At 36.7% G+C, this 21,450-nt stretch overlaps 1 protein-coding gene across 1 annotated transcript in view; it reads left to right on the top strand.

Moving 5' to 3' along the window:
* DMD (dystrophin) overlaps nucleotides 1-21,450 on the top strand; it is a 1,714,964-nt gene that overhangs the window by 359,889 nt on the left and 1,333,625 nt on the right. The window contains exons 19-22 of the mRNA XM_061178407.1: nucleotides 2,284-2,397; nucleotides 3,345-3,500; nucleotides 9,897-10,067; nucleotides 16,595-16,777. Of these exons, the coding sequence (XP_061034390.1) occupies nucleotides 2,284-2,397; nucleotides 3,345-3,500; nucleotides 9,897-10,067; nucleotides 16,595-16,777 (624 nt within the window). The remainder of the gene's footprint in view (nucleotides 1-2,283; nucleotides 2,398-3,344; nucleotides 3,501-9,896; nucleotides 10,068-16,594; nucleotides 16,778-21,450) is intronic.

The following is a 21,450-nucleotide window of genomic DNA, read 5'->3' as shown; positions in this document are numbered from 1 at the left end:
GGTAATATCTCTCTTATGTGGTAAATTATTGTGAAAAATGTTAATGCTGGGAAGAATCTTGAAAGCATCATGGCGTGATGGAAAAGCATTGGAATAAGACGCCTTTGGATCTAAATCCCAGTCCAGCTACTTAGTTGTTTTTTTCTTACCTTTCACAAACCAAAAGACCAAGCAGTTTTAAATCATTCTTTAAAGCACAACATCCACATTTATGTGTCTCTACATATGAACATATGTGTACATGCATATACATGCATACACATATATACATAAAAACACATTTTTACCAGTACCAGTGGCGAAAGAGGGTACAATTACTTGGTCCTTGCCATCAAGGAGCCCATGTTCTGGTGAAGGAGAAAGGTGAGTGTATTTGTTTCCTATTGCTGCTGTAATAAGTTGCTGCAAATTTAATGGCTTGAAGCAGCACACATTTATTATGTTACAGTTCTGGGGGTCAGAAGTTCAATGTCAGTCTCAGTGAGCTAAAAATCAAGGTATAGGCAGGGCTGTGTCCTTTCTGGAGGCTTTAGGAGAAAATTTGTTTCCTTGTCATTTTTAGTTTTTGGAAACTACATTCCTTGGCTCATGTTTCCATCTTCTGTCTTTAAAGCCAGTAGTATAACACCTTCCAATTTCTCTCTTACACTCCTGCCTCCGTCTTAATAAGGATGCTTGTGGTTATATTGTGCCCATCTGGATAACCCAGGATCATCTCCCCATCTCAAAATCCTTAACTTAATCGCATCTGCAAATTCCTTTTTGCCATATGAGGCACCATATTCACAGGTTCCAGTGATGGGGGCCTGAACATCTTGGAGGGTCATTATTTAACCTACCACAGTAAGTAAATTAAACAGTGTAGTAAATGTTATGACAGTGGAAAGAGAAGAAAAGCAACATAAACTGGGAAAAGGGGTTATGAAATGTTCTTGGAGCATGGTTTATCTGACTACACCTTGAATAAGAATTTAGGCACCTAATAAAAGAGGAAGAAAGAGTTCCTGACAAAATGGAGCAGTATGTTCAATTAACTGGAAGTAGTTCAATATTGGGAAGACAAAAGATATGTTTAGAGATTAATAAAATATGTGATTGGAGAAGTGGTCTGGGAGTAGATCGTGAATGGGTTGGTCACCATGCTTTGGAATATGAATTATAATCTAATGGTGATGGGATTAAAAATAATGATAATGTGGAACTGTTACTTTAAGGGGGGAAAGATAAGATAATATCTGTGTTTTTAAAACATCACTTTGAGAAGAGGAAGGAGGAGAGAATAATATTGGCACCACTGTGGAGAATGGATTAGAGTGGGGTAAGACTGAAGCAGATACCAAAAAGAGCTAATCAATAATCAAGGAGCCAATAATAAGATCTAAACTAGGACAATGGTGATGTGAAGAAAAGAGCAAAACTAGGCTCAAAAGATGTCAGCCAGATAATAATGTTGAAGTTTTTAGATTTAGTCAAATGCTTTTAAAGTCATTATTATTTATCATATCGAAGAGGAAAATTTCTGAGAAGCACACATTTTCAATAGAAATTTAATTAAGAAAGGAGAAAGTAGCACATCTGGACAGCATAGTTGAATTGTAGGCAAATAAAGGAGTTTGAAAAATCATACACTTGAAAAGTAGCCCCCCAAAAGCAGCAGGACAAACAGACATTATGTGAGAAAATAATGGGATGTACTTGGCTATTTACGAATGATAAAAGGTGACATTTTCCACCTGATCATTACTTCACCCTGGTCAGGCAAATGCGAAATGAAAAGCAAAATTTTTCTCTCTTTAAAGATGACAAAATCTTGTTCTGAAAGTTCTCAACTGGAGGGGCTATGTAAACTGTCAACTGTAGAAAACAGTTTTTGGAAGTTCAGGCTTAGGGAGCCTATAAAGACACCATTACATTGAGTTTACTGTTCGTAGTTTGTTTTGTGTACTTAAGGGCACATTGTTAGTATTATCATGAGTTGTTTTGTAACTTAAAATTTCTCTAGAGGGGGATATGATTTAATGTTCTCAAGAGCAACATCATAAAACCACATTTGGTAGTAATTTTTTATTTTTAACAATAGCAGACTTCATACACCGGTGCTCATACAGTAGGCCATAAAAATGCAGTCTTAGAGAAAATATTCTTTTCCTGAAGAGCTACTTAGAGACATCCTTCAAACATGGGAATTGTTCCTGGGCTTGTGTTCAAACCTATCACTGTGATGAATTGTGTTAAGATAAATCAGCACCCCAATAATGCCTTAAAATGGGTCTCTGATTTCAGAATCACATAAAAACCCTGAAGAAATGGATGGCCGAAGTTGATGTTTTCTTGAAAGAGGAATGGCCTGCCCTTGGGGATTCAGAAATTCTTAAAAAACAGCTGAAGCAGTGCAGGGTAAGATTTTTATATGACAATTTTCATATGAAGACTTTTATATGGAAAATATTATTTAGATATATTGATGATTCTGAACCAAGGACAGTTTTGTCCCTCTGGGGGACATTTAGCAATGTCTGGAGGCGTTTTCATTTGTTGCAACTTGGGGTGGGGTAGATGCTACTGGCATCTAGTGGGTAGAGGCCAGGGATGCATCTAAATATCCTACAATGCACAGAACAGCACCCCACAGCAAAGAATTACCCAGCCCAAAATGACAGTAGTGCCAAGGTTGAGAAACTGGGCTAAATAAGAGAGAAATAGACAAAATATTGCCTTTTACTCAACACTCACTTTACAGTATTATTTTGATATAACATGCAGTTTAATTTAAAGGTAAAGAATTTTTTGAGCTATTTGTTATATCTTATTACAGGTTATCAGTCATACTATGTTTTTCTTACCATGTATGTTGCACTGTAGTATAAGACAACATGTATTTTGAAATAATATTGATTATACAATTGTCATGCAGTGGGAAGAGAACAATCTAGCTCTTTAAAGAACTTTCTTTGTGAATAAAAGCTAAAAAAGCAAATCCATTTTAAAAATAACCTTCACACCATCTTGCTATAAACAATTGTTGCAATACCCTGTGTTTGAAAATCAAAATTCCTTCAAAAATAATAATGTATAAAACTCATCATTTTTACACGGTTTTCTCACACGAAGTATTAAGCTTATTTACTTTTGTAGCTAATATAAGTAGACTACAGATACATAATTCCCTATTTCATTCATGCCATAAAAACCACTGAACATTTTTTTGCAACATACATTTCAGATTTTAAAGGGCAAAATTCATGTGTAGTGTCATGATTCCTAATTATGTTTCCTACCTATGTTGCATTTCTAATAGGTTGTGGTAATTTTTTCAGCTAACTTAAATTGAATTATTTCCTTAGCTTTTAGTCAGTGATATTCAGACAATTCAGCCCAGTCTAAACAGTGTCAATGAAGGTGCACAGAAAATAAAGAATGAAGCGGAGCCAGCGTTTGCTTCTAGACTGGAGACAGAGCTCAGAGAACTTAACACTCAGTGGGATCACATGTGCCGACAGGTATGTTCGATCTCTGGCTGTGGCTTGCTTCTTTTTAATTATGATTTCTTAATGTCTCCCTTCACCATTGCCCTTTTAAAAAGTTTAGTCTCTATGTTGTTGCTTTAAAGCACGGTTAAGTAAAACTAGCCTTTGTCTAGCATATAAATTATTTTCATAGTAGATATTTTAAATAGTATATTCATCTTGTTGGGGTCCTAAAATGACCTTATCACATGCAGCTGTCATTCTGAACAATAAGGCCCTTTTCTTAGGCATTATTTTTATTGAATCTTTTCTCCAATGCATAACTTTATACAAGTAGTTGGATCAACAAAAGATACTTTACACTTCTATACTTGGTACAGAAATAAAATGAATGAGTAATGCATGCATATGTACAAATATGATAAGTATTTTTCACTTTTGATTGTTAAGATTGACAAGTCTGGCTTCTTCAGTAGGTCCCTTTCAATAAATGGATTAAGATTGGGAAGTAGTTAAGAATAGCTCAGTAGAAAACATATAAAATAATTGTACATTCACATCTGAGTTCCTCATTTTTATATATCAGAGTGTTTTATAGATATTTATTTCCAATTTTAAGATTAAATTACGGAAAAGAAAATATTACATACACACGTAGTGTACATCAAATACTTCTTGTTCAAAAGATGAAATTTTGACCTAATGCAATGACTGCTTTTCAATACACTAATACCTTTTCTGAAGTTAATGGGAGGTTTCATTTTACGTGTATTAGAGGCAGTCAGTCTTTCATTATTTCTAAGTAACCTTTGAAAGTTGAAAAGAAATCATGCTAAAAGGCAAAAACTAAATTTGAAAAAGAAAGGAATTTGGACAAGTAAAAGTCAAGGCAAGTCACCCAGCTAATACCATCACTGACAAATGCTCAACAGTTCTATTAACTCACAGATGAGATAGCCCTGGGTCAGCTAGCTTGCATTCTTCTCCTGCAGTAAGCTGGTTCTAGAAGGGATGTTCAGGAAAAAAATATTACTTAGAGAATAGATTATATCATTGATGTTTTCCTGGAAGGCCAGTATGAAAGGTATTTGTTTGTTGAATGCTTTTAATAGATGAATAGAAAGGACAACACCAGTTTATTTAGAGCAAGGGAGAGGACAACAGCAAAAAAATTTTTATGAGAAAATGGGCGGGAAATAAGAGTCATTAATTTTCTTTTAAGTCACAGTGAGGATTTACTATTCATGTCAGGTACGATGGGAAGCTATTAGACTTTTAGGTATAGAAGTGGCATCATGTAAAGTGGTTGTTTAAAAGTTTGCTATATAATCCTGTTATATGAAGAATAGACCAAAGGGGCACAAGTGGAAGCATGTAGGAATCCCAGTTATCCAGGTAGGAAATAATACTGGCAAAGAACAGCGGGGATGTTAGTGGAGATTGAGAGACATGAAGAAATTTAAAACGTATAATCCTCTTATGACATCGTGTTTGGTTAACTGTCCAAACCTCTCCCAATAATTTTCCAAGTTCTTCCATAGAGATAGAGCTGGTTTGAACTCTTGTTGCTCTGTCTCATTACTGTTTATTGCTCTTATGTGTATTTTCCCATTATACAGTAATTAACATGAAGAGGGGCTGTGTTATTCTAGGCAAACTGGACCAAAGTGTTTGTGTGAGTCAAACTTTGTAGAAACTCTATCCTCCCTGGCCATCTTCAGCAAGCTTATCTCACTCAATGTGGTCACTTATTTTTCTTGTTTCTTCTAACCAATTAGGCAAGCTCTTCCTTGTTATATTTTTCATCAGGGCTTTCACACTCACATCCACCCTTGATCATTATTCTTATCCTAAGTACACATTCGTTTCTTGATTTTATGTTTTATCAGACCCCATTAGAAATGGCAGTGCCTGCTGAAGGAGAATGCTTGCAGAAAGTCCAGGGTGATGGGGAGGGGGGGATGAAAGCATATTCAGAGTTTTCTGTTTTGAGCAACAGTGTTGGCTACTGTGCCTTTAAAGAAGGAAAGACTGCGAGCTAAGGGAGGAACCAAATTGACTAGCTTAATAGAATGATCAGTACTATTTTGGTCATGTTTATTTTGGAGAAGTAGACAGTCAAAATGCATCTGGAATTCAAGTGGGGTACTTAAATTGAGCGTATAAACTATGTACACAAAAATAAAGATAACATTTATGTAAGATAACTCCTATCTCACAATGAAAAGATTTGTCAGACCCACTTCCCCAAAATATTTGGCCAAATTGGATAAAATAAAAACTCGGATGGAGAAGACTTTCTTGTGGATGGAGAGGCAAACAATGTGTAAGAGCAAGAGCTCTGGAACCAGATTGCCTGGGTTTAGATCTTGCCTCCACCATAAACTACCTGTGTGATCCTGGAAAAGTTGCTTAATCTCTCTGTGCTTCAGTTTCCCAGTCTTTACAATGTGATGATATTACTGCCTGCTTTATAAGAATTTTAAAATAATAATTAAATGAATTTGTGTTTGTAAGGTGTATAGATCAGTATCTAGCACAGAATAACCACTATGTACATGCTTGTTAAATAAAATAAATGGATATGAAATAGACATAAACCTACATATATAAAATTATAAAGCATTTATAATTTCTAAATAAATAATGTATGATTATATATTTTAATTATTAGTAGCTCTAAATTTATACTAGATAGTTATCAAGAAACACTGGATTTAGAAACCAGGTGGATGTCATTCTGGCACCTTGCAGATCATTGTCTTTCCAAGTTAATACATCTTTTGGGTGCAGTCATCCACAGTCCCCTGGGTCACTCTGCCTCATTCCTTGAGTATTTTAACAGCTGACTCACTGTTACTCCTGTCATAATTCTTGGTGATTTCAGTATCTTCTTAGATGGTTCTTCCAGTTCCTGAGCCCTCGGTTCCTTGATAACCGCTCCAGTGATTTTTGTCTTCCACCCTGCCTCAGCCACTCACTCCCAGCTTCATAACCTAGACATCGTCACTAGCGGTAACTTCTTTATAATTTCAACCTTAAGCATCACACCCCACAGCCTCCAGCACACACACAATACAACCACTGTGGAACCTGTATGGAGATTCCTCAAATAATTAAAAATAGAGCTGCCTTATGATCCAGCAATCCCACTTCTGGGTATATTTACAAAGGAAATGAAATCAGGATCTCAAGGAGATATCTGCACTCCCAAATTCATTGCAACATTATTCACAATAGCCAAGACAAGGAGACAACCTAAGCTTTGGTCAAGGATAAACAGATAAAGAAGATGTGGCACACACACACACACGAGTATTATTCAGCTGTGAGAAAGAAGGAAGTCCTGCAGTTTGCAACAACCTGGATGAAACTTGAGGGTATTATACTAGGTCAAATAAGTCAGAGAAAAACAAATACTGTATGATCTCAGTTATATGTGGAATCTAAAAAAGCCAAACTCAAGAGAGGAGAATGGGGACTGCCAGGGCTTGCAGAGTGGGGGAAATGAAGAGATTCTGGTCAAGTGGTACAAACTTCTGGTTTATGATGAGGAAGTTCTTGGGATCTAATTTACAGTATGGTAACTACAGCTGACAGTTCTATATTCTATACTTGACAGTTGCTGGGATAGTAGATCTTTAATGTTTTCACGATAAAAAGAAAAATGGTAATTATGTGTGATGATGAAGGCATTTACTAATCCTATTGTGGTAATCATTTCACAATATATATGTGTACTTTAAACAGTGTTTTATGTCAATTGTATCTTAATAAAGGTGGGGGGAAAAGGAAGTGGAATGGGGAGGGGCAGTGCTGAATGTTAGATTTACAAATTCTAGAACAGGAAACATGAAGAACTTTCTATTTTATCAAGAGGTTGATGCAATATAATCTGCTGAAACTGTGGCGGTGGATTGGTAAATTTAAGGCTAGAAGGTTGACATCACTAATGTGATAAAGGTGAGGGAGAAATTGTGATTTTAACCTCAATGTTTTCACAGAAATCCTTCTAAAATACGAAACCACAAAAAAAAATTCATCTCTCTCTGATCAGTTGTAGAGCTGTGGAATGTTTAATTTGGAAAAGACCTTGGAAATCTTCTGGTCCAATTGTTAGGTTAGTTAAGAAGCGGAGATAAAGAGAAATGAAGTGATGTTCCCACGTTCACTTAGCTTGTTAGTGACTTGAGTACAGGTATCCAGATTCCAAAGCTGGTGTTCTTTCCAATGCACTCATGCTGTCACCTCAAAATGAATTCCTTTCCTTTTCTTTCTTTCCTTTTAAAATAATCACTCCTGATCCCTTTCTTCTGGTTTAGTTTTATAGCATGCAATATTTTTTTTACTACAAGTCTTTGCCTAAGTTCTGTTAGTCACTCTAATATTGTCACTTTGCCAACTACCTCAAAAGATTATAGCAGAGTATCTAAGTAGAAATTTAACAACTTGTTTACTTGGGCTTATTATAGGCTCATTGACTATGCAAAATAATCTTTATACCTTAACTAGTGTAATTGTTAGATACATGCTTCTAGCTGTGTCAGAATGAAACATACATTTACATTTCAATAGATGAAGCACTACATTCTCCTAGGAGAGTAAAGAAATTAGTTTTAGTTTAACTACATTAGGCTTAGGGTGGTTGTAAAGTGTAAGGAAAATTAATATGATGATGGTTCTGCACATATTTAGTATTTGGTAAAGTACCATGAAAACTTCATTATACTAAAATTATGCCTTATATATTAAGACTTTACAAATACAACTCTGTTATTTAAAAGATAGAACTCTACTTAATACCAGAGAGAAGAATAACATCATTTGATTAGAGTTATTTTTTTAAATTAATTAATTTATTTATTTTTGGCTGTGTTGGGTCTTCGTTGCTGCGTGCGGGCTTTCTCTAGTTGCGGCGAGCGGGGGCTACTCTTCGTTGTGGTGTGCAGGCTTCTCATTGCGGTGGCTTCTCTTGTTGTGGAGCACTGGCTCTAGGCGTGTGGGCTTCAGTAGTTGTGGCGCATGGGCTCAGTAGTTGTGGCTCACGGGCTCTAGAGCGCAGGCTCAGTAGTTGTGGCGCACGGGCTTAGTTGCTCCGCAGCATGTGGGATCTTCCCGCACCAGGGCTCAAACCTGTGTCCCCTGCATTGGCAGGCAGATTCCTAGCCACTGCACCACCAGGGAAGTCCCTAGAGTTATTTTTTAAGGTAAAAGAGAAGCACTATATATAATCATTCTAATACTGAATTGAGATTTTTCCCTCAGTGTGTTACAGCAGGGTACTTTATAACAAGCTATTAGCATGCACGATTTTCTCTTAGGTATTTTAAGTTTTGCTATCTTTCTGGTTAATAAGTAATAAATTCTGTTATAAAGTTAGTATTTCAGAAATGTATGAGGCTTTACAAAGCACAAGTCTCCTGTCACACATGCTCTTTTTCAACTTGTTTTTTTAATTTAAAATTAAATACTGGATAACTTTCGCTTCAGTATAGATGTATTGGTGCTACGTGGTATCCTATTCTGTGTGTGTACATGTGTATCCCACTATTTATTTAACTAACTCTCCATGAAAGCACATTTGGGTTTGTTTCCAATACGTTGCTGTCTCCAAAGCTGAATTGAATAGTGTACATACAGCTTTGTACACTTTGTTTTGTATGATTCATTCTTTAAAGTGGAAGAGTAGACTCAGATTTATGAACATTAAGAAATTTAATGCATTTTGCCAATTTACTGTCTAAAAGGTTGTACTATGTCAGATATTTCCCTCAACGGGTATAAAAACTTTTCTTTTCCCACATCCCTGCTCAAACTGGGCATTTTTGCTAGTTTTTTCCAGTCTCATATTTGAAAACATACTAATTTAATTTAATTTGCTGTTATTTAACTATAAATGATACTGAGCATCTTTTCACATATATATGGCCTCATTTTAATTTTATTTCTGTGAATTACATGACTATGTCTTTTATCCATTTTCTGTTCTTTCTTTTTTATGAGAGTTTTCTGTAGTTCTATGATTATTAAGTTCCTAGGATATTTGAACTTGTAAAACAGCATCAAAGAGCACAAAGAATTTCTACTTCTATTGTGTGCCAATAAATTTACTTTTCCAACTGAAACAATGTTTTTCTTTATTCTCCATTTGCAGAAATGCATTACCATACACAACAGCTAAACTATGGTCTTAGGGGAATCTGTTCATTATGCCAAATAAATGCCTATAACTCATTTTAACGCTTATGTGAAATTAAGTGTATCCAATTGCTATGAGTTACTTTCCTCATTCATGTAAGCTTTTTACTTCTTGCTTCGTCTTTTCTATCTAAGCTTTCTATTATTTACAGATTCCTCAGTAATAATATAATGGTAATGTTTTGTGACTTTCAATATTCATGCTTTACTTCTTGGTTTGTTTTATGGAAGGTCTATGCCAGAAAGGAGGCCTTAAAGGGAGGTTTGGATAAAACTGTAAGCCTTCAGAAAGATTTATCAGAGATGCATGAATGGATGACACAAGCTGAAGAAGAATACCTAGAGAGAGATTTTGAATATAAAACCCCAGATGAATTACAGACAGCAGTTGAAGAGATGAAGGTAAAAGAAACCAAATAAAACAAATTGTGATTCTGCACAGTCAGCTCTTTTCTTGGTTTAATAGTAGAGGTTGCTTTTTGATTGATTTAGCTTCAAGTTTGATATACATTGTGTAGAATGTTTAAATTTTTTATTTATTAAGTCTATGCATTGTGGTCACAACATAAATATTGACAATCACAGTTTGGAGCATTTTCCCCTTGAAATGATGTACTATTAAGAGATTGGAATCAGCTACTCACATGAGATGTTTCTAGCTGATGCAAATTCAAACTGGAAGTATGTCAAAGTGTTATTGAAATGACAGTTGGAAATGTCAACAGGCTGTGTTAATTTGGTGGTTTAAAGGAGTTTCTTAGAATTTGGGAGTACTAAATATTTTAGCTGATGGTCTTTAATATGGATAAAAGGACTGTGTTTACATGAACTTCTCTTGAAACGATAGGATAAAAAATATAACATTGATTTAGGACCAAGGAAACTGGTATGTAGCAAGGACTGGGAGGTGAAGCTTGGTAATTGGATCTACACAACTGCGTTTCAGGATGGCCCCGGACAACTCAGTAGTCAGTGTAATCCTCTATTTTTTCATGTGTAAATCATCTCATTTTATAACTTGAAAGTATCAACTGAGGATTGAAACTTAAATGTAAGTAAATTGCCTAGCTCAGAGTGAGCACTCAATGATTTACAGCTATAATGATAATTATTATCTTCATGTACTGGCAATAACACATTATTTAACCACATTAGCCTAGGTGAAATATTAATACATATTTGTTTGGTTTGAGGCCTCATGATGGAGCAAAATCATTTTGGAGCCAGACACTTGGGTTTAAAACCTGCTTTGGCCCCTTGCCAACTGTGTAAACTTGGGCAAGTTGCATAAACCCAGTGAGCTTTCATTCCCTCATTTGTGAACTGGATATCAGAATACCTGATTTTCAGAATTATTTGAAGGGTGAAACATAAAAGTCCTAATGTAATACACAAAATAGATGCCCCAAACTAGTTAATTATTATTACCATTATTATTATCATTGTTGCGTGGTAAGAAATTAATTATATGCACTTTATTATATATTTTATATGATTATTCAATGAATATTGTAATTAATAGTAGAATGTGCTCACATGAAAACTCAGATGCTTAAATATCAAAGGTATCATATGGCTTTAGTCACATATAGAAAGTAAAATTAAAACATATAAGGAAGACTATATTTGGATAAACAGTAATAGTGTCTTTGAGTATTAAAAACTACAGAATCATTCTAATCTAACAATACCATACATCATTCATTTATCAAGAAATATTGTATACTTAGTAAGTGCCAAACACCCTTCTAGACACAGAATACAGTAGTGTGCAATACATAAAAGCTACCTGACTTCTTGGAATTTGCATTCTAGTTGGGGTGGGGGGGTAGGCAATGAATGGAGAAATTTAAAAATTCATTTGAGATCATGATGATTTCCCCAAAAAATAAACCAGGATTGTGAAATAAATAATAACTAGAGTTCAGGTGGGAGTTGGAGGTGGTGAGATGCTGTTTTAGAAAGGGTTGATTTGTAGGGCATTTGTGAGGAATTATATTTAATCTGAGATATGAATCATAAGAAAAAGCCAATCTTAAAAATGTCTTATGGGGGCACATTCCATTCAGAGGGAAGAGCTCCTGCAAAGACCCTAAGGCTAATTGCGAAGAGAAAGAGGCCCACCTGCCTGAAGAGAGTAAAAGAGGATAAATGACCTGGGATGATTTGGAGGGGCTGAGTAGATATCTGCTAACACAGGAGCTTTGTAGGATATGGAGAGGTTTTCATTCTTAGTGAAATGGGAAAGCCGTTGGAAGGACTATAATGATTTTAAGTTTGACTGTGGGGAGGTCCCCATTAAGGAAATTGTATCATTATAGAATGTGAGAGCTGGAGGGTACTTTGGAAGGAAACTAGTCTACACTTCCTCTGTGCGGATCAGAAAACGGAAATTCCCAGATAGGTCAAATAATTTACTCATAGTCACAGGCTTTATCTGTGGTAGAATCAAGAATATATTTCCCTCTATCCCTATCCCATTCTAAGCTGTTCTAAGCTATGATATGCCATTCCATTCCATTCTGTGAAGCATGTGCCACCCCACTTGCCTTTCCCCTCACGTCTCAATTCCCTCATGGCTTTTCTCACCATCTCTTCTAATGCTGCATAGCCACTGCTTCAGATCCCTAAGGAGATAATCAGCAGTCAGCTTGTGTTCAGCTGTTCTGTGTTTCCTGGTTCCTTTGTTTGGATATGGCCCTCTCTCCTCATTCCTTGAACACTGCTTATCTGGCTAACCACTCAGTCAGATCCCTTTTCCTTTTCCTTTTCCTTTTCCAGTACTGGAGAGTAGACTGTCTCAAATTTTTTTAAAAAGTTATACACAATCCCTGAAATGAGTGGCCCAACCAATCAGTTCACACTGATTTGCATGTTTGTTTTTTTTTTTTTAACATTTATTTATTTGGTTGTGCCAGGTCTTAGTTGCGGCATGCGGGATCTTTTAGTTGTGGCATGTGGGATCTAGTTCCCTGACTAGGGATCGAACCTGGGCTCCCTGCATTGGGAGTGCAGAGTCTTAACCACTGGACCACCAGGGACGTCCCGACAGTGCTTTTTTTTTTTAATTTATTTTTGGCTGCGTTGGGTCTTCCTTGCTGAACGCGGGCTTTCTCTAGTTGCGGAGAGCAGGGTCTGCTCTTCCTTGTGGTGCACGGTCTTCTCATTGCGGTGGCTTCTCTTGTTGCGGAGCACAGGCTCTAGGCGTGCGGGCTTCAGTAGTTGTGGCTCACGGGCTCTAGAGCGCAGGCTCAGTAGTTGTGGCGCACAGGCTTAGTTGCTCCGCGGCATGTGGGATCTTCCCGGACCAGGGATCGAATCCGTGTCCCCTGCATTGGCAGGCGGATTCTTAACCACTGCGCCACCAGGGAAGCCCCTGATTTGCATGTTTTAATAACAGATTTAGCTACAAAACTGGTGCATATGGGAGTAATATTGAAAAGAGGAAAAGTTCAGGCAGCCTGTGTCCACAACAGCAAAGGGAGTTGGCATTTCTTGTGTTTTCTGTCTGCCAGTCAAGGTAATCTCATTTAGTCTGTTTCCCTACCTAGAGGGTAGTGATAGTACCTTGTCCAGGCTTCCACCTGTGCTCCTGTTGAGAGCAAATTTTTCTTGATTGTCGGAAGAGACTGATAGACCTACTTCGGCATCTCTCCTTGATTTAGTCAGATAAAAAGTAGAGACTTTCTGTTTCTTTACTTTTCTCTCCTGTGTTTTACTTGAAAATGATAATGCTGTTTTTGACTTCTTTTTTCTCTGTAAACAAAACTTTTCTATTAACATAAAAGAGCCAAGGGGAGTGTTTCATTAGCAACATCTGATTCCAAAATTCTTTTGAAGGTCTGAAGTGACTGTATGCTGAAATTTATATTAAACCCTTTAAAAAAAACTCTGGAATTTCAGTTTTTGACGGTTTTCTTTCTTTCTTTTTAAATTTTTTACAATATGGTAATTCTAGTCCTAGTGTTTACTAGGAATTACATACATGTATTTGCTATTCTCATTCTGTGGGGGGCAGGCTAGAGCAATCCCAATGGAGGGAGGATCAGAGTCACCTGGAAGACTGTTAACACACAAGAGTTCTGGGCCCAACCCTAGGATTTCTGATTCAGTAAGTCTGAGGTGGAGCCTGAGATTTTTCATTTCTAAAAAGTTTCCAGGTCATGCCAAGGAATAAGTTCCAAGGTGGTTCCAAGGAACCACATTTTGACAACCACTGGTTCGAGGTATTGGCAATGAAAAGTGAGCTTATCATAGTTAGCTTCCTAGAAATATATGGAAAAAAAGCCACCACTTCTGATGAGGATTATGTCTAAACTATACCAGTCATTTAGTTTTCTACCTTTCCCTGCACTGGAGAAATTGGTCATGATCTCCTTTTCTCTTACTGTTCTTCTCTGAACCTTTCCCAATTTCTAAGCCTGATTTTAAAAAAGAACTTATGAAAGCCTAAACATCAGGGGGAAATGTTTCTTATTCTGCATTTTTGATCATTTCTTGGGTTGTTTGTAATTTGCATAAAATGCAATTTCATTCACTGGATCTACTACATCACGTTCCTTCTTCATCTCACAGAGGATTTGAGATGGGCTTAACAGAAGCTATGTGAAAGAAAAGATGTAACTCCCAGGATGATTTACTTAAACTCTCTGAACCTCGGTTCTCGGATGTGTAATATAGAGAAAACAAAACTCATTTCACAAGGTTTCGTTAAAGATCCAATGAGGTAGTACATACGACATGTCTGTCATAGCACACAGTAGCACATACTAAGTGATTATTGTTTGTCAAAGTTGTTTTTAATGCTAAAATTACAATGGCCAAAATATGGTTTGCGTAGAAACAAATCCCATGCTCAGTGTGCCAAAAAACAGATTTATTTAGAATTTTGAAATAAAATTTCAATCAATTAAAATCAGTGAAGGCAATCATTTAATAGTCAAAACAACTTGCATTTGCCATCGTATTTTATACTTTTTAAGACATTATGGGACTAAATCCAAAGGCATAGAGTGATTGTGTTGAAAATTAGAAAGGCATTTTATAGCTGACTTTGTCCATTTACTGCCCATATCCCCTTACTCTCACTACTATACTGCATATAGGCACAACTTCCACCTGCCAGAATCTGCATTTCTTTACCTGACAGCTTTCTGAGGCCACCGAATCCCACTTTTTCCACGTGAGTATGGCTTCACATACTAGGAAATTAACATTCCCCCAACAGGGTTCAACCAATGATGGGAGATGGTGTATAAATACCCCAGTGCCCTCACCCCTGAGTGGGATAAACCTGAGGCCTGTGTTTCCCAGAGCTTCCTGGCAGGATTAAACTCCAGTCACCAACAGCAATTGCTGGGTTAATAAATATACCCTTCTAATCTCCACTCTCTTTCCATTCCCCATCTCCCTACCACTGTTTCCTTCACATCGTGCATAAACTACTTATGCTGGAAAGCTCCTCTCAAGGTGAGCCTTCATAGTAACCCACAGATGAATAGCAACACTCCTGTAGTTGAACAAGTTGAGTTTATTACTTTTGGTAATGAGGGAGAATACACCCCATGGGCAACCATGGGTTATATGAGTAAGAGAGTATTCAAACCTGTTGTAGGATTTGGGTTTGTGTTAGATGATTTAAGGGAGGGTTTAAGGGCTTTGCTCTGGATTTCATGTTGTCACCGAGTAGGAGTAACTCTGTGATTGGGTATCTTAATACATTTTTCCTGGAAGGAGAGAAGACTAGAGAGAGGCTGAAGATACGTAATAATTGATAAAGAAGCAGCAGTGACTCACTAACAGAATGGGGAAGTGTCTGATATTCTCTGGTTTGGACATTGTTTATGTTTTTGTCTATATTCTTACATGATTATGGAGTGGAATTTCTGTCATGATCTGCAGTGATAACAAAGTAGCATGTCTGATATTGATGTTTTGTGAAACAGTTTATCTTCAACACAAGAATACCAAGGCATAGCTGTACTAGGCCAGCCCCCTCATGTCAGGAATTTCTCTTCTCTTTCTCTTATGCGTTTTCAGTTACTGAACACAGCTTTCTTTTACCAAAATATGTTCCAAATATAACATTAAGAAGACTTATTTCTGTGTTAATTATTCTTTGATTTAAATAATGATATTTGTACTGATTTCATTCATCCATCTGAGTAATTTATAAGTGATTTCAATTCTAGACTATGAGATATTTTTGAACCTAGTTAGCACTGAAATATTTGTTTCTTGCTTATTTCACATATGTGTGTGTATATATATATATGTGTGTGTGTGTGTGTGTATCCTCCACAAATACACAGCCACATACAGACTACTTTTCAAACTATTCTGATTAAAGATCTGTTACATTCTGATTATAAATTTTTTCCTGCAAGTTTCCAATTGTCACTGAACTCAGATTTTTTAAAAATTTTATTTACTTTATTTATTTTTGGCTGTGTTGGGTCTTCATTGCTGCATGAGGGCTTTCTCTAGTTGCAGCGAGAGGGGGTGGTGGGGGCTACTCTTTGTTGTGGTGCGCGGGCTTCTCATTGCGGTGGCTTCTTTTGTTGCAGAGCACGGGCTCTAGGTGTGCGGGCTTCAGTAGTTGTGGCGCGCAGGCTCAGTAGTTGTGGCGCACAGCCTCAGTAGTTTTGGCGCACGGGCTTAGTTGCTCCACGACATGTGGGATCTTCCCGGACCAGGGCTCGAACCCGTGTCCCCTGCATTGGCAGGCGGATTCTTAACCACTGCACCACCAGGGAAGTCCCGTCACTAAACTCAAATTTATGGAAGTGATTGTAGTCAGTATTGGATTTATTTTTATTAATCTCATTCTAACAGAGATGTTGCAAGGAAGAAAGAATATGATATATAGGAATGCATCTTGAAAGTAAAGTCATTGCCTTACTACTAAGAGAGCATTGTTTATTTTTCAGAGAGCTAAAGAAGAGGCCCAGCAAAAAGAAGCAAAAGTGAAACTCCTCACTGAGTCCGTAAACAATGTCATAGCTCAAGCTCCACCTGCAGCACAAGAGGCCTTAAAAAAGGAACTTGACACTCTGACCACCAACTACCAGTGGCTCTGCACCAGGCTGAATGGGAAATGCAAGACTTTGGAAGTCAGTTGCTTTTCTTGATCTTTATCAATTACTATATGTCAACTTGTGGTTGTATGTGAAGCATAGTGATTAAGAACACAAACTCTGGTTTAAGACTACTTAGGCTCAAATTCTTCACTCAGGCACTTACAGGTTTGCAACTGTGGGCCATTTGCTTAACTTGTATAAACCTGTTTCCTATCTATAAAATAGACATAAAAATAATACTGCTTTCATAGAGTGAGAAAATTAAATAAGCTATTCTATATAAAGTACTTAGCCTAGCACTCAATAAATGTGAGCCGCTCCCAGTCTGTTGTTGTTGTTATTATTATTATTATTATTATGAGGTCACAAAATCCCATGAATAAGTTTTCTCAAGATTTATAGAAACTGGTCTCTCTTTTTTCATATATTTGAATGTCCATAAAGTCATATAATTATCTTAGCAGGAAGGTATTCTGGGGAGAAAGTATATCTTATTATAATAGGGCACCGCAATTATTAAAGAGAATTATAATAAGATATACTTTCTCCCCAGAATACCTTCCTGCTAAGATAATTATATGACTTTATGGACATTCAAATATATGAAAAAAGAGAGACCAGTTTCTATAAATCTTGAGAAAACTTATTCATGGGATTATTGTGGTGCCCTATAGAGTTCTTTACAAGACATATTGTCTAACTAGCTTTTTTTTGGACATTTTACATTATATTAATTTATTATCATAAGTCCTGCCTTATCTTTCCCATATGCTTTACTCCTTAGGTTATGATACTCTGAATATACTTGATAAGGAATTCAGATACCCCAACTGATTACCATGTAATTGTATCAAAAGCAAACTGTGATTCTCCATGTGAAAATACTGTTTATTAGCAGTAGGTATCATGTCAAGGACGCCAAAACTTTACCTACTACCAAATGCTGAAGCCGCCAGATACTGCACACCAGTTGGGCTTTAAATTCAGCCAACTTCTCCTGCATAAACTGAGTCATCTTTGTGACTATAGTTGATAAAGAATTCAGGTGTCCCATTATTGTTGAAGAACATGATTGTTTGGGGAGCTTTTTATATTGAGTGTTTGATGTTTAGAGGCAGATACAACTCAGACCAATAGAGTAGACCTTTAAAAAATATTAAAACTGTATCCTTCACCCTGTACCCAAGATTTCCAATATTACAACTCCAAGTTTCTCCATTATCAATTCCAGTTCCTTCTTTATTTATCAGTCCCTGTTCATTTTTTATCCAATTCACTCCTCACACACTTGCCTAGTGCCTTCTGTATCCAAGGAACTATTACAGTTGCTGAGAATATAAAGGAAAATCTCTTCAATCGGTGCTATGTCAGTACTACAGAAAATAAAACAAAGAATGGGAAGAGATGACACTGAAAGTTTCAAGGAAGTCACAACTGATTCAATACCATGTTATATGAGATAAGGACTTTTTATATCTAGGGAAGTGCTTTCTGATCGTATTCAAATAAAACATTTAAATATTGTTTTCTTAGGTTCCTAATTTCTTTACATCATCATTATTCTTTGCTTTCTATTATTCATGTTGTTCACTTAAAAATATGCTACTCTGGAGAAATGTCTATTTAGGTCTTCTGCCCATTTTTGGATTGGGTTGTTTGTTCATGTACCACAATGTTCATTGCAGCTCTATTTACAAGAGCCAGGACGTGGAAGCAACCTAAGGGTCCATCGACAGATGAATGGATAAAGAAGATTTGGCACATATATACAGTGAAATATTACTCAGCCATAAAAGAAAGGAAATTGAGTTATTTGTAGTGAGGTGGATGGACCTAGAGTCTGTCATGCAGAGTGAAGTAAGTCAGAAAGAGAAAAACAAATAGCGTATGCTAACACATATATATGGAATCTAAAAAAAAAAAAATGGTGCTGAAGAACCTAGGGGCAGGATAGGAATAAAGGCACAGACATAGAGAATGGACTTGAGGACACAGGGAGGGGGAAGGATAAGCTGGGACGAAGTGAGAGCGTGTCATGGACATATATACACTACCAAATGTAAAATAGATAGCTAGTGGGAAGCAGCCACTTAGCACAGGGAGATCAGCTCCTTGCTTTGTGACCACCTAGAGGGATGGGATTGGGAGGGTGGGAGGGAGACGCCAGAGGGAGGGGATATGGGGATATATGTATACATATAGCTGATTCACTTTGTTATATAGCAGAAACTAACACAACACTGTAAAGCAATTATACTCCGATAAAGATGTTAAAAGAAGTATGCTACTCCTCCAGAAATCTATTTTGGGGTACGTTTTCCAAAATTAATTAATTTTCATATTAATAACAAAATTTTCAAGATTTTTTATGAATTATCCTTCCATTTCTCATCTGTAAGGACACTTCTAAACTTTCCTCTTTGTGTTAAAGTTATCAAGTTATTTAGTCTCTCTTTATTCCTTCTCCACTGGTTTGGAATACATATGCTATTTATTTTAATGGAACCCCTAATTACAATATTATCTTGCATACCTTAATCCACAGAGTCCACCAATAATAAATATTTCTACACACCTAACAATGATATAGCAGAACCACTAGAATCATTTAACTCTGAATTTATTTCCCATCTTCCATATTGTTGTTGCACCCTATTTCTTATCTCCCTAAATTAGTCAGTGCTGTTGCCACTGTGTTGTTGAAATTATTATTATTAATATTTATTTAGATTTGCCATCACTATTTTACCAATTTCTGTGATGATTTTTGCTTTTCCGTACCCTTCTTTTGCTTCTGGCTCTTTCATTGAGTGTGCATAGCAAGTGCTCTCAGACTTTGTATGACTGAAAATGCCTTTTTTTTTTGCTCTCAGTGTTGAGGAATGGCCTAGCTGAGCATATAATTATGCTAGGGGAGTTATTTTTTTACAACACTGAAAAATGTTATTCTATTTTCTTCTGAAATGTCTTGCTGTCAAGAAGTCTGCTGCCAAATTATCATTTCTTTATAATTTTCTCAGGTACATTTCCATTTTCTCTTTGTCTTTGATGCTTTGCAGTTTCAGTCTATTTATCTATGTGTAATTTGCTTTCATTTGTACTTTGTCACCTGGTGTATTAATAAGAACAGAAAGATTCTTTCTTTCTTTGGTGGTCTCCAAAAAACTTTTTTGGAGGTTTTCTTTCTCCTAATCTCTCCATTCCTTCCTAGGGGAACCTTTATTAGATCTATGAAGAATCTCCCCTTCCTGTATTCAGATTCTTGGCTTCTCTTTAATATTTTCTATATTTCTATCTCTATCTTTTGGATTCTGGGTAATTTTCTAAAATCCGTCTTCCAGTTCTCAAATTTTCTCTTCACCTGCCTAGTGCATAATTTATTCTTTGATATATAAATACATTCATCTCTGCATTCACATCTATCTATATGTGTGTGTGTTTGTATTTTTTCAAAGGCTGTATTTTCCATTTCTCAATGTTTTACTTAGTTGTTTTGCCAATCTGTCTCTTTTGCATAATCTTCTGCTTTTGTGTAATTCTGTTTTTTCATTTAAACAATTTAAACTTATGTAATATAGTTGGTTGAGAAATCTCAACTTAATGAGTAATAAGCATGAAACAGTTTTGGTTTTCCAGTAACTAAAACCAACCAGGTTAAACTCCATTTTCTGCCTATAGTTGGCTTTTTAATCAGTATTTCAGTCTGATCCTGTAAGTTTTCATTTACTTTTAGTTATTAAAAGTCTCATATAAATTTTTTGTTTTTATTTTTTTAATTTTATTTTTGGCTGCATATGGTATTGTTTTTCTCTTTTTGGCTGCGTTTGGTCTTTGTTGCTGCGCTCGGGCTTTCTTTAGTTGCAGCGAGCGGGGGCTACTCTTCGTTGCAGTGCATGGGCTTCTCATTGCGGTGGCTTCTCTTGTTGCAGAGCACGGGCTCTAGGCATGCAGGCTCAGTAGTTGTGGCTCGCAGGCTCTAGAGTGCAGGCTCAGTAGTTGTGGCTCGCAGGCTCTAGAGTGCAGGCTCAGTAGTTGTGGTGCACGGGCTTCATTGCTCTGCGGCACGTGGGATCTTCCTGGACCAGGGCTCAAACCCGTGTCTCCTGCGTTGGCAGGCGGATTCTTAACCACTGTGCCACCAGGGAAGCCCTAAAAGTCTCATATAAATTTTGATCTCATACTTTATTAAAATCTTCCACCAACTTAATCTTGTGGGTTCAGTAATTTATACAGATGTGGGAGTGAGAAAAAAAGATCTTACAGTCCTCTTCTCTCAATTTCTGGATAGTAATCTTCTAATTTTAGTATATGGGAGGATAAGGAAGGAAAAATCCTCTTCATCTGATGTTCTTTCTTTGGCTGGCTGCAGTTGCTGTTAACTTTTTTGTTAACACCCACACACGTCTGTGATGATGAGTCTGTTATCACCAGACTCTATAGGTTATCACTACTGATCTGGCTTGTTCTCTATAGGTTTGTTGTGGTCTGATGGAGAGCCCAGTTGGCCTTGTTCACATGGACTTTGAACCCTAGAAAAGATTTCCTAAGCATACATGATAACCTTGGAGTATTCAACAAGAATTTCAGGCTGGCTCTTGCCAATAGCCTTATACCACGTTGAAAATTAAACCTTTTTGTCTTACCCACTATATCTCAAATCAGCCTGTGGGCACTGGCAGATCCCATATTACGTAACTCTTAGGAAT

This window comes from Eubalaena glacialis, chromosome X (genome assembly GCF_028564815.1).
Source record: "Eubalaena glacialis isolate mEubGla1 chromosome X, mEubGla1.1.hap2.+ XY, whole genome shotgun sequence".
Lineage (NCBI taxonomy): Eukaryota > Metazoa > Chordata > Mammalia > Artiodactyla > Balaenidae > Eubalaena > Eubalaena glacialis.
The sequence above is the reverse complement of the archived record's forward strand: the minus strand, read 5'-3'. Positions and strand labels throughout refer to the sequence as shown.